General features: G+C 38.7%; 1 protein-coding gene across 7 annotated transcripts in view; it reads right to left on the bottom strand.

Annotated features, from left to right (window-relative positions):
* DLG2 (discs large MAGUK scaffold protein 2) overlaps positions 1 to 14,404 on the bottom strand; it is a 1,060,076-nt gene that overhangs the window by 208,761 nt on the left and 836,911 nt on the right. For all 7 annotated transcript variants that reach the window (XM_075079151.1, XM_075079412.1, XM_075079695.1 and 4 more), the window contains one exon: positions 6,232 to 6,334. In XM_075079151.1, the coding sequence (XP_074935252.1) occupies positions 6,232 to 6,334 (103 nt within the window). The remainder of the gene's footprint in view (positions 1 to 6,231; positions 6,335 to 14,404) is intronic.

The following is a 14,404-nucleotide window of genomic DNA, read 5'->3' as shown; positions in this document are numbered from 1 at the left end:
TTAAAGCAAAACATCTTAAAATTATTAGAAGAGGCAGAACTAGTTTTGACAGTGTCCTCTGCCGTCTGGCTAACCTCTCTTCAGTGGGCACTTCATGGACAAGCAAGGGAGGCATGGGCCTGACATTTAACCAGGTACAGAAAAAAATTTATTCTTTTGTAACTCAGTGAAAAATCTTTATCAGTAAATAAGGAAACAGTACAGTTGGAGATGTAAAGAGGGGTAAAAAAAAAAAAAGAGGAAAGATAAAAAAGCAACCCTAGATGTTGCTATCCGAAGACTGCAGTCCTTGTGTCCTCCATAGAACTTTGGTGCATTATCCACTATTATCAATAAATTTGATCTGAAATAAAAGCTTCTCTGTTTTTGGAATAATGCATCTTCTCTGGTGGTGTTAAGTAAAAAAAAAAAAAAGTAAAAGGCTCTAATACAAGGGAAAAAGATACACTACCATAATGTTGAGCTTCTTCATTTGTATTACTCCTTCTTCTCAATATTCCTAACTTAACAAAAAATGCACTGAACATCCCAATGACATTCACTCACTGAATGTCAGCAGGACACTCTATGAAACATACCTCTAAACTGGCTTTTGCTTTTGTTAATCTTTACAGTGGTAATATTTTCCCGCTGAGGGCCAGGAGGGGATTTTTCAAGACCCTCTGGTCAGTAGGACAGTATTCAGTGCAAGTATCTTCGTGCTTGTCCTGTTCTTTCCTCTCTCCCTAAGATGTTGGCCGTTGTTGGGAACAGGATCCTCAGCAAATGGGACTTTGGAAGGATCCAGTTTGGCCATTCCAAGATTATGTTATATTCTTCAATACACATGCATGAAACATAACCTTAATATCTTGCATTCTTTGGCAATTGGATACGGTGGCTTCCAGATGAATGCCAACTGCTGTAATGCAACTTTATCCAAGTAATTAAGCTACATTGATTTTCAACAGCTGGGAAAAGGGGCCTTTAACATGAGTATTCCCATTTCAAAGGACAGAATTGACCTAAGCAAAGATGAATAAGTGCAATTATTTATTCTTCTTATATATTTTGTATCTACCTTATTCCCACAGCATCTGGGAAGGTTAAACATCTGAATCAAGAATATATGTCACTGTTGTACCAAAACAGGAGACAAGTGTTTGTATTTTGAAGCAGGAACAGGGAATGAAATGTGGGAAGGAGCTAAAAAGTGTCTATGACTGTTCAGGGAGAGACCTGTAAAAGTGATCCCTGGATTTTTACCCTGGTATTTTAAAAAGAGCAGATCTCATGCATTAGTAGGTCAGACGAATATGTAAGACGAGCAGTACGCTTTCGTAAAAGCTGAGGCTGCTTATGAAAGCTACGTCTGTTACAACGTACTATGTGAGCCTCCCAGATGCAGGGACGAAAGGTCTGAAAAGTGAATTTAGCACCATAGGTGCCATGGGACGCTTACAACTGTAGGTGCAGCTCTGCAATAATCTCCTTAGCTAATGCCTGCAAAGAAAGGCGCTGCCTATCTCAGTATCCCTCTGTCTGATGCTCTAGCTGAAAGTCAGCCACTCACTGCTCAGCAGACACAGAGCACGAGCCACCGAGCAAGCAGCTAACAGCTAATTCAGAAGGTGATAAAGCAGAAATTCTCTTGCTGTAACAACTTTATGACCTCTTCATTGTCAGCTGGTCGAATCAAATTGTAATCAATGAACGTTTTCCCTATATGCACGTTGTTAAGAAAGGAAGTTAATTGGCTCGCTTGAAAGATTTAAAGCACATGAAACTTCTGAGTGATTTAAGCGTTTTCCAGGGACTGTAGGGAGGGAGTATCTGCAGAGACACTGCAATGCAGCACAATGCAGCTCGCAGACCACTGACACTGGGTATTTTGCAAAAAAACTTAGGGCTAACATCTGCCCTTTCACACTGCTGCAGGGGGAAGGAACGTGAGCATTTGAGACTAAGATGTGAAATAAAGCTTTTTAGCAGCTTCATTAGCAGGTCAGTATTCTGTCTGCCCCCGCTCCCAGGCTGTGTCTTTCAGGACAAATTGTCACTTTTTCAACTAAAGTTCACCTCGCTTTGAAAACGTGTTTCAGTTTCACTGACAAAATGTTTTTTTCTTAACTCCTTCCATACTGGGCTATAATTTACAACTGTTGTCATTAAAATCAAAATATGTTCTGTATAAAAACCTAAAAGTGTAAAAACTTGTTTTCCTATGTGGTATGTATTCCCACTTTAATTTCTAGTTAGCTGTTTAATAAGAGCACAGTGTTTTACCCTAAGATTATTTTGCAGGCTTAGGTTTTTATTTTACAGAGAGAAGGGCCTACTCACTAGGTCCTTATTTATATGGTGTTTTTGAAAGTGATCTGAGAGTTGCTTAACCGGGAGGAGAGTTAAAATGATTCCAAGATTATTAAAAATTGAAGAGCAAAGCTAAATGTAAGTGATTATTTCCTCTTCTCATTTTGTTCTTAGTAGGTTTTGGTCCTTAAATTCTCCTTACTTTCATTTCCACCATGCCTAGAAGATGTGAGCAGCACATGAATACAAAAAGTCATCTTTCTGAAGCCTGCAGGATGGCTTGGAACACATGCATAAACCTCCATATGAACTACACCCACAATGATTGTCAGAGATCATGATGCTTAACATTACTTGACCTCTATTTACACAATACCTGTGTATATAAGATACAGTACACAGGTTATTTTCAGTTTTTAAAATAAAAGTAAGGAACGACCAGAAAAGCCCAGAGTTATGGCCGCTGTTCCTAAAGCTATAAACTTATATGTTGTGTTTATGTTATGTTATGTATGCTCACTGTTGAGCTCTGATTTTTATAATCTCTGTGATTAATTTTCCTCTTGCTCCTAATATTTCCATATATTTGTTCACAGAAGTTGCATTTCTGTTTGGACTTTTGTACCTCTTTTTTTCTCTTGTATTTCTCTGAGAGATGAGGGATGGTGAGTGTACGTGAGGAAAAAAGGGGTTGATGAGCAGAAAAGCTGAGGAGTTGTTCTCCATTCTTCATGCTATCCCTTATATATCCATTCAGCTCCTTCTCATGAAATCACTGCTTGTATCTTCTATTCTCCCTTTGTTCACTCTATCTGTGCTCTTTTACAGACTTTTCTCCTATTTCCAAGACCACTTTCATCTGAGGGACAGGCAGTGTGCTTCAGATAAGCACCATCACCAACCGCAAGCCTGACAGCATTCAAAAAATTCTGTGATGCTATTCTATTTTATCTGAGCCAGTCTCTGCATTTGTTTATTCCAGACAGGGTGAGAAAACAAAGTCCCATAATATCAAGAGGAAAATCTATTTAAGTTGATGGCAAGCACTAGATTTTTTTTACCATTGTCATGAGATTTGCTGCCAAGTCGATACACATAAATGGGAGGGGAGTTCATGTGAGGTTCAGATCAACTTTTGACTCTTTGAAACAAGGAAAGGAAAATTTAAACTTTGAAGGCTGTTTCTATAGCAGTCACCTCATTTTCTTCCCACAGCAAATTATATTATTTGTTTTGGAGATACTTGTTATTGCCAAGATAAGTGTGTTGTAAGATTTTCTCTACTGCATAAAAACTAAGTAATTGGAACATAAGTTTTTCCACTAACAATTTTAATTGCTAATTCTCAGCTGGCTTGTAGTATTGACTGGTGCTCACATCATCATCACTTAATACTTAAAATATCAATAGCTAAAGGTTTCATTGAGTTTTTGCAACAACATCTCAAGACTTAATAAGCCGGAAAAGATTAAAAAAAGTATTGGTTAACATTTGCAGTGGCCATTCTTGGATCTCCCCAAAACCCTGAAATTGTAGTAACAACTCAGAGCTTCCAGTCTGAAAATGGAAAAATCAAGCTACAATCCTCCTTTGCTTATGTCCTTTACTAGTTTTGGAAGCATTTTAAAGTAAGGGCCAGCTGTACAGTTTTAAGACTGTATTTTATGACTATGTTCCAATACATGCATCAGGATAAGATATGGTTAATAAGATACCACATGTAAGTTACATAGGCCAAAAAGTGTTGTGCAGGATCTTTAGAATAAAATAAATATTTATGCTGATATAGATTGTGTTTGTCTTTCTGTGTGACCTGTAAAACCTTAAATAATTCTCTGGGAAGGTTATTTCAACATGTGTTTTGAACCTGTTTCATCTTTATTTGATGTTAGGTAAATTTTAAAGAAAGAAATACTTCATTTCATATCTATATTTATACAGTTTGCATTAACCAGCATCTCAGATTAAAATGAAATACTTCAGCTGTAAGACAACATATGCTGGACAACTATGCTCTCACTACCTTAAAAAATTCCATAATTTCCTATAAAAAGTCGAACTTTCAGATCCTGTTCTTCACCAGCTCCACTCTTTTCAGTGTGTTTTGAATGACTTGGGTGAAATGCTGTGCTTCGCTGACAGCAAGTCACGCAGTCAGGCCTAGTCTGCCCTCACCAGGGTTTTTGGTGAATGGAACAATGTTATTGGAAAAATAGACTAAATATGCAATATAGTACTTGATGAATTTTATCAGTATCATTTGAATTGCATGTTCAAGAAAACTGAATTTGACATATTACAGAGCTGGTAAAATATAGGGGGAAAGTATGTCAACTGAAAGTTCAAATATAATAGGAAAAATCTGTCAAGTGATGTATTTTTCTGTGTATTAACAATGGCATAGAACAACTCTGAAATGCCAGTGATTGCTACAAGTACTCAGACACCATGGTGATAATTGCAGTATAAAATCGCCAAACAGCAAACAAGACTGCTGGAACTAATGGGAACATGGTTTTATTCAGAATCCAGTGCGCACAGCTAACTGTAATGGGATTGCTTTTCAATACTTTTTCTTTGAAATAACTGGGTATATTGCTTATGCACTTTTATATTTGTATGTTCCATTTATTTAGCTAAAGAGACACCTGCAGTTTCATTTGCTGTCATCTGCCCATTTCTTAGTGTGGCCTAATTTATTCTGCTTGGTGACTCAAGTGCAGATAAACCGATAAATGGATGCGTGGTACCAGGTCTGAAGCACAATTGTAAGTTTGACTACAATACCGGTTACTTTTCTCTTTGTGTGCTATTGCCAGGATCCAGAGAAACAAAAGAAGGTATCATGCTGGATAAACTCCGGCAGTACTAATTCATCTCCCCAGTATCTCTGAAAAAAATGACTAGCTGAACCTGTTATAAGAGCTGTTCTGCTTCACCTGAGACCTACACGTATCCTAGGCTGGGCACACTCAGGCGGAAGCAACAGCTTGTGTTGACAGGTCATAGCAGGACTCGTGAATTGAGCTACAACTGTTTACTGAAAACTGATGAAACAGTGCCAGCCAGTCTTCAGAGACACCTGTAGCTCCTGAATTCACCTGGAAAGAGTTTCAGAGTAACAAGTACTGCAGAGGAAAACCGTCTTTAGTTCCTACCAGAAAGTAGTAGTCCCTTCATGAACTCCTTGACACCCTCAGATAGCCACAGCAGGAAAAAACGTAGCTCATGGACAATGGGAAGGGGTTCTGTCACTTAGCTCTGGACTCATAAAATCAAGCAACGCTTACTTCTTCCCACTGAAACTAGCTTAAGCTCTAGAAGGCTAAATATTAGACACTAAAATCTGCAAGAGAGACATCCCACCCTAAATATCTTATATTTTGCTGAATTTCCTGCTAATGCTTTTATTTAGAAAGCTGTCATCTTCTCCAGTAAGTATTTGTTATCTGGGGCTAATTGCCCTGGAATTATGAGGACACCTTCACCCAAAAGTAATAATGGGAAGTCCTATGCCTTTGGCAGGAAGCACGTATCTTTGCTTAATTCTGACCTGACGGTCTGAAGCAACTTCAGATCTTCCTGACATTTCTGTTCATTCTTAACTTATCTTTTGCACTGTCTCCAGAAGGAGAATAGAGAAGGACATAAAATAAGCAATAATGAAAATAAAATGATTAACTAAGTGTTGATTACTGTCTTATTATATGCACATTTAAAGATAGTTCTTAGAGTTGCATAAAATACTTCTAAAAGCAAAGTCTATGACAGAAATACAGCCATTTCCTTGGGATAGAATTGCCATTTGAGTTTTCATTCCAGATGACTTCTGATGATAGCTGGGAAAAGCACTATCTACAGAAGCCTCATCCTGTTAAACGGGTGGCTTTAAAACACTTATCTTTTACCATATGTCTTTAAGTTTATTATTTTGCTTACCCTCCGGCTGGTATTGTGCTATGATTGTTACCGTCTGCCCGGCTCCTTTTAGCGCAGCTGCAGCCTGCTCATGGGTAGCACCTCGAAGATCAATACCGTTCACCTACAGAAGGAATGCAAACAACAGATCTGAGTCGTTTAACATTAGACAGAAAGACAGAGGTGGTTTTTTAGGTTTTGTTTTGTTTTCAGTATCTGAGGGATGTAAAGGGCAGGTTGCCGAGATGCAAAAGTGAAAGCACAAAACCAAGAAGGCTGAGAGGACATTATCCATACCGGCCATGCGGTACTGCGCACCATAGTGTATGTACCCTTATCCATGCCTATTCTCTGACCACTGCTTTTTTGGGATTTCCTGCTCTACTAAATTTACTTTTTTAGTAATCGCTTCATCAATCAATTTCATTTCATATCTAAGGTTTCAAAGATAAATTTTCTGCAGTGCTTGCAGGTCACTGCAGAATACTGCAGGCAAGGAAACTGCTCCTTCAGCCGGCCTCTGCAAGCCCAGTCTGTAGCATCAGGGGAACCTGGAGATACATAGAGAGCATCTCTAACAAAAACTGCTGGTTGGAGAACTTCCAGGGGAGAAATCCCATCTACCGTTTTCTTTTCATACAACCCCTCCTACTGCCTAGAAATATCCCCCTATCTGACACGTGGCAGCAATGGAGCTGCTGCCAGGTACGGCTTTTCCACCTCTGGCTGTTTGACACTGATAGGTCTTTCCATGGGGTTCCTCTGAGTTAATGTTCATTTTTTTGTTGCAAAAGCAGTAGAAGAGGAACAGAGCTGAACAAAATTGGGAACCCACCCCTAAAATTCATGGGCAGTTTCAGAACTCTTTCGATTTCTATTTGTGATATAAGATGTGTTGTCAGCAGCGTCCCAAGGAAGGGACAGAATTTGTATATAGAATTATTAACTGCTCCAGTAATTTGAATCTTGCTTTTCAGCAGGAGTGTTACTGTCTGGCTATACTGAAGTATGTGAGATTTCTTTTAGTTGTTTTTTTACTTATTTAGTTTACTTTCCTTCTCACTTCTACAGGTTTCCACTTCATGTTTCAGTGAAGAACAGGAAACTTTTGACATGTAAACAATCTCAGCAGGACAGAAATCTATATCTGATTGCTCAAGAGAAGAAAAGTAAAAAGAAAGGAAATAAAGGGCAGGGGGAGGAAAGAGACCAAGGCCATTTGACAGGCAAACAGGCCAAAATGCAGGACCCAAATTCTCAGCAATAGCAACTTTTTTGTGTTTATTTTCCATAGAACTTTACAAAAAAAACCAGCTATTGAATCTGTTATGAATACATTTATTTTGATCAATTGCATTTAGAAACTGGCCCATCTTAACTTGCTATCTTTCACCAAATCTTAGAGAATGGGATGTTTTGGGGACGTGTTTAATTGTTTTTTATCATTGAATCATAGAATCATGGAATGGTTTGGGTAGAAGGGACCTTTAGAGGCCATCTAGCCCAACCCCCCTGCAGTGAGCAGGGACACCCTCAGCTAGATCAGGTTGCTCAGAGCCCGGCCAGCCTGACCTGGAATGTTTCCAGGGATGGGGCATCTGCCACCTCTGGGCAACCTGGGCCAGCGTTTCACCACCCTCATCATAAAAATATTTCGTCCTTATTTTCATGACAAAATCTGGTCTTTACAAGTATGTGAACAGCATTTAGATGATTAGTCTTAGAAAAACTGATTTGTGATAGCAATAATATAAAACCCAGGAGATCCCACAGTTTCTGATCCAGAAGACTGCATTATGCTATAGAACTGTTGACTGTACACAGAAACATAATCCTCTAGATGAGGTTTCAGGTTTCTGAAAATATAATTCCATAAGAATTAAATTTTTCCAAGTTTATCCTGTCTAGAAAAAAATCTTTCCTCATTTTTTTAATGACAAAGTAAACCCCACATTTTGTCTTAAACTCATCCTTTCTTCCCTCAAAAACTTGTTAAACTACCCAATTTGATGATTGTTTAATATTTCTCCTCATCTTATTCACAAAAATCAGCTCTCCCCATTTCTTAAAAATAACCAATTAGCCTGAATTTCAACTGCCTATATTGTTTTAATACCATTCAAAGCTACAGAACGTCTAGAATTTTGGAGAACATGATTTGTGCAATCTTTCCATGTGATACAAAAGTAACTACACACTGGCTTATCTTTAGATTCAGGACACAAACAAGTAAAGGTGGAACTGGCATACCAGAAGAATAGAACCTATTCAAATTTTACCTTACTCGTATCCCGATGCACACAAGACCTATTATATCATCACAATAACGATGTGAAAGCAGAAATTAAATGTAAGTTACCTTACAGAAAAATAACTGTGTTTTTAACTAGTTTGTCCGTATGTGCATTCTGCAGTGGAGGGTATGATCACCATTTCCGTGCTGCTAATGCCTGCTTGATCTATGCATGTGTCTTGGACCCTTTGGGGCAGCATGTCAAGGGCCTAAGAGGCAGCATGGTCCTGAACCACCATCATGCTGTGTCACTTCTTTGCAAGGAGAGGGATCTCAGCAGACAGGAGGGAAGATGACTGGTAGAGTATATACAGTATATATATTCTAAGGAGTATATATATATTAAAGAGTACTAAAGTAGCTTCCACAAGATAGATACCTTGTAGTAGAAGGGCAGGCTGGAAGACTGCCATTCCTAAAGTAACACTCAAAGCAAATGCCTGTGACAGAACGTAACGCTTTATGAGAGCAGGTAAATACGGATGCCCACGTTGTTACAATCATACAGACAATCTACGACACGAATTCGGTGTTCTGGTACTGCCATGTATTAGTGGCTGTGGCTCATATATTTCAAAGCATTATATGCTGATAGATACATTCTAATAACTTCTATATTTCTGTCATGTGAAGTGCACAAAATTAATGTTGTTTTTACAATTTCTATCTAGATTGTGTAAAGGGAAGTGAATATATTTATTCACAAGTAATGCTCTAGTGCTATTGAAAAGAAATTCTGAGCATAGGGCAAACGTAAGATAATAAACTCCATAATTTGTCTAACAAAAAAGATCTCATTTGTCCTATCTTCCTGTTTGAAAGCAATAGCTGTAAAAATGGCTGGTGGAAGGTTTCCAGAAAAAATAAGCCAGAAGTCCAAATACTTTCATTAAAGCTGTGTACATAAACCTCAAGTCTGGTGGATGGCAAGACTAACAGACCCACAGAATTCAGTCTAGGCATATAGTATCTTAGAAGGCAATGATTAAGTGCATTCTAAAAGAACAAAGGAGAGAATCATAGTTTGCAGTGCCATAAAATCTAATATATTTTAGTGCACAACACTGAAAATACATCAGATGAATATGGTGTTAATTAGGATCTAGTCTGCAACCTCTGTGGAGAGTACAAACCTCCCGAAAGGACCACAATTTAGGCTACTTCCATGGAAGAAAGAGGTGTTCTGCCCTACTTGTACTCCGTGATGGTGTTATGACACTTGATGCTGCATTGCCATGGGCACAGATGTACCAGCACTACAACTGCTCATTAACTGAGCACTGTAGTCACAGCTTTGGTACTTCGGAGGCCCAAACAGAATCCTTAAGTTTAGGTGGAACAGTGCCTGTATCATGCCTCAAAAGAAACCTCAGCCTTGATTCAGTGTCTCTGAAGACAATTGTGAAGCGATGTCATCTTTCTTTTAACAGAGAGTTTGGGTTTTATCTGTGTGTTCTTCCTTTTCATAACATGTAGTCCTTGAGAGCATCCTGAGAAAGAACCAATTGGATGAACTGAAAAAAGCTTAAAGGAACATTCCTGAATTCCTGAGCTCCTGCAATAGGGAGATGGATATGGATGATGTCTCCTGGTCAGTATTAAAAGGTCCAGAAAAAAATATTAGTAATTTTGTTTAGGATTAAGCTTGAAGACTGTAGACTTCAGGAGTACTCAAGCCTCTCTTAAGCAATACAGGAAAACATTGTGGTGGTCTTTCACAGTTGTGTTAACAGAACATGAAGCTTTAAAAATCATTAATAAATCATAACCTCTCTGTAGATAGAAGGGGAGGATGTATGAAAGAATAGAGAAACCACATGCTTATTCTCCTTCTTTTCTGAAAAAAAAAATAGTTCTATCTTTTTGTTATCCAATGACTAAGATCCTAATAATGCATCAAGAACATAACACACTAATTCCACCAAAGTGGTTACAAAAATATTTTCCAAATGTTTCCATTTCCATTTTCCAAATTTACGAAACACTTTTCCACAGAACAACAAGAAGCCACTGAAATGACAATTTACCATTTCCTGCCCTTTGCACGCTCATTCTGGATGAAATGATTGCTTAAGGTGCAAACACAACGTGTTTTAGTGAGTGAATTTCTCTGCTCTGTTCACTTTTCTGCTAAGATATAGGCTGGGATGGACATTTGAGGAGGACTTGCAGGTCTGAGTGACTGAAGTCAGAAAAGCAAGGAAAAGGAATGTGGGAGAGAAAATAACACACCAATTCTATCTTCTGTAGTTTTTATCAAGGTGATAAACAAGCTAGACAAAACTGATTAAGTAATGTTGAACAGGTAAATGACCTGACTACACTAGGTTGCCAAAATAGTGGTTACCCTCTTGAGGATGCACAGTTGCAGAATAAAATCAAACAATCCTTGCCAAACAGGTAGGCAGAAGTGTGTTTACATGCTATTTTGCCCACCTATATCTGTCAGGATCGCGCTGCAGAATAATAGTCATTAAATTTAGAAAGGGCTTATAACCTAGTCTGACTTTCTAAAGAACAAGAAGAGTAGATGCTAACTTGATTTCTGGGTATTCTTTCCCTATATTTAAAAGCAAACATAATAAAGTCCCAAACCTTCTAGTTGAAAAACAGCATAGTCATGTAACAACATTAAATCTTGATGAAAAACACCATTAATTTACACATTTTAATCAAATTCTTACCCTCAGGCCAAAAAGAACAAGAGTTTCTGAAGGAGTAAAGAAATCTCCCTGCCTTGTCTCTTCCTCCAAAACAATGTTTTAATTATAAGAATTGTGCGTGGTGATGTTTTTCCCTGACATGATTACATTGCCAATAGCAAAAATCTGATTTCCGTTACAGCATTCAATTAAATTAATGCTGTTTATGTTAAGAATAAACAGTAAAAGAAACAAAAATACCAGAAAAAAGATGCAAGTGTGGGCAGGAATGTTTAATACTTGTCAAAGGTGCTTTGTTGTGTTTAGTTGTGTTTTATTTCATTTTGTTTTCCTGTTAAGTAGGCTGGTTTCCTTTACGAATCATTGTACAATGAGCAAAGTAGCACTGCTGCTCTGAGCTTGACTGCACAACCCTGACGTCCTGGCCCAGAATGAACTTGACTGCACAATTTCTGATGCCTAACTCCAAAATGAATTTGACATAATGGAAGTAAGAAGAGCCTCCAGCTTATACAGATGTCTGTCTCTTCTGCATGCTGTGGTATAAAAGCAGTAAGAAAGCTTACAAACAAAGAGAAGTTCCGCAATGGAAGATTATAATTTAAAACTACAGACAGAACTAAACTGAGATGGAGAAAAAGAGAACTAGTTCACAGTAATTATAGTAATTGCCTTTACATTTCTTGACTCAAACTAAAGGATTATCTACTTCATTAAATACTGAATCATAATCTAAATGAAAGGTAAAATTCATATTTTGGGTAGATCGAATTCTAAAACTGGAAGAATTATATTCCCTTTAAAATATATGAATAGCCCATAGTAGCACAAATTGGTTCAATCCTGAACAGTGTCATTGAAAGACTTAGTGCAGTCTGGTTGTCTTCTGTTAGCAGACACACTGTTAGAGTGCTTGAGCATGAGTCATATGTAGGCCATTCGCATAGAGGCTAGCAGAATAATCCCTTTTACTTAGCCATGTATTTATTTAAGCCACCTTATTTTGTGTTTGTACGGTGGTTAAATGAACACTTGGAAACACTTGTTGAACTGCAAAGGAGAAACATCCCTTCTCTGGGGAGGAAACAGAGGATTTCTTTTCATTTATTCTTTGAACTGTCATTGTCATAGTACTGTGCTTTTATACAGCAAATTAAATGGTGTAGAAATGGCACCTTTTTACTGTGGAACAAACAATATGGCAGATTTTTCAAGTTCTGGCTGATTTCTTTTATTTGTTGAACTCATAAAATAAGAGCTTTTGGTGCCTGAAGTAGCAAACAGAAGTCTGAACAAAGACAACTCTTTACAGCCAGAATTACCACTGTTTGCATTAAGAGAAGATACAAAGAACCCTATTCATCCACCTTAACTTTGCATGTCAACTTAAATACTCTCAAGCACATTAGCAGGAGTTGAGAGGAAAGTGGAGCCATGTTCTCCAGCAGTTCTGCTTAGTTATTAGGAACGGAATACCAACCCTTAGGCGGTGGACGTACGGTGTTCCAGCAAGGGAGCATTGGGAAAACACACGTTAGGGATGACCTGCCCTGAACACACCTGGGGAACACGTTCCTCACAAGCAGGTGGTATAATCATTCTAAACGTTGTCCCACACAACTCTGGCAACCAGCGAAACGTACACGAATTCTAAGGCGGCCATGCATGTCGCCCAAGTACAGCCCTTGAGCAGCAACGTGCCTGAGCTGAGGCAGGCCGCCACCGGCAGAGGGAAGCCCCCATCCCAGCCGGGGGCAGCCAGTGGGGCCGGGTGGGCTCAGCACCACAGAGGAGGTACCTCACCAGCCAAGAAAAAGCTTAGAAATGGAAAGAAAAGAGAAATGCAGAGAGGGAAACGAGTCTTCACTCCCCAGCTTAGCTTCTTTTAAATTTTCAGGCTCATTTTATTGCTTTCTCTCACTTTTCTCACCTCTCCTAATCTTTTCTGTGCCTACACTTTCTTCTGATCTGTTAAGACTGCTTCGTTCAAGGCACAGAGGTTATCTCACCCTGAACTCCACTGAAAACATAATATCGTGCCATGTCTGCTGTGCTCCATGCCCAGAATGCAGCTAAACTACCATTGATCAGTTTTGCTCATAATGCTGCAGGGTTCTTATTTCACATTTGAATTTCAAAGGACGGTATAAGTAGAAATATTTATTGCAGTTCTCCTGCTTCTGAAATGAAGTAAAGGTTTCCATTTTAATAAGTGCCTTATAACTCAAAGATGATAAGAACTTAATTTCAGTTGAAGCCAATCAGCAATAGGTACTCAGGAACTGAAATGAAAAGGTAAAACAATTTTAGAGGCTGCTTAGAGACAGAGGAGTATTTTGGTGACGTGTCTGATCCCGAGCACTGAGTCAGTGGCAAATTCCAAAACTGAAATCCTTGCCTTGATCTCTGCTTGACAGGCGTTTCCATATTTCCACATCCACAGAATATGGTAATGTGGTCTGTGAGATATGAGATGGCCATTGGCTTGTTTCATGGCAAATCTATACCGAATTCAATCCAGTCACCAGGAGGCAATATATTAACGATTGAATGGTAGCTAACTGTAATCTTCAGCTCTGGATGAAGTAAGTGTTCAGCGCTCACATTTTTATACTAAAACTGCCTGAATCATGACATTCATAGTTTATCTGAGGCTCTACAGATTTGGGTTATGTGACACAGACGTTGAAAAGATGATGCTCCATAGCTTCAGATAAAGCAAGTTTTTTAAAACCAATGGAAGGGAAATAGCCCTTGTCTTCTGTAAGTGATTTTGCTTTTGTTATTGCCCTGGTGGCTTGCCTGTTCACATAAAGGGCATATCTCTCTTGTTTTTTTCAAAAGGATCTCCAAATCCTCCTCCAGCAAATTATTGCAGATATCCCTCAAATACCCTATTTACTGGATGGCCAATTTCTATTATTTTGCAGCTCATGTCATGATAATTTCTTTAATCACTCAGGAACCCAAAACTTACCGGGCGGTAGAGCAGAATGAAGCCTGGAGTCTAGTCTGTTTAAGTACAAGGCAAAAGTCCAGCCTGGGGCAAATCTCTGGACGAATAAAGCTCAGGGATGTAGCTGTTTTGTCCCGCAGTGGCAGTTTGGCTTTAAAATTTGTGGTTTTAGTTTTCCTTCACTGTGAGGCTGGCAGTAAGGCTACACTGAGGGCTGTAAAGCTCACTCCAGATCTTCAATGTATCAGATGAGACATAATTCTGTTTGACAGTCTTAAAACA

The sequence above is a fragment of the Phalacrocorax aristotelis genome, chromosome 1 (assembly GCF_949628215.1).
Source record: "Phalacrocorax aristotelis chromosome 1, bGulAri2.1, whole genome shotgun sequence".
NCBI classification, from domain to species: Eukaryota; Metazoa; Chordata; class Aves; order Suliformes; family Phalacrocoracidae; genus Phalacrocorax; species Phalacrocorax aristotelis.
The sequence above is the reverse complement of the archived record's forward strand: the minus strand, read 5'-3'. Positions and strand labels throughout refer to the sequence as shown.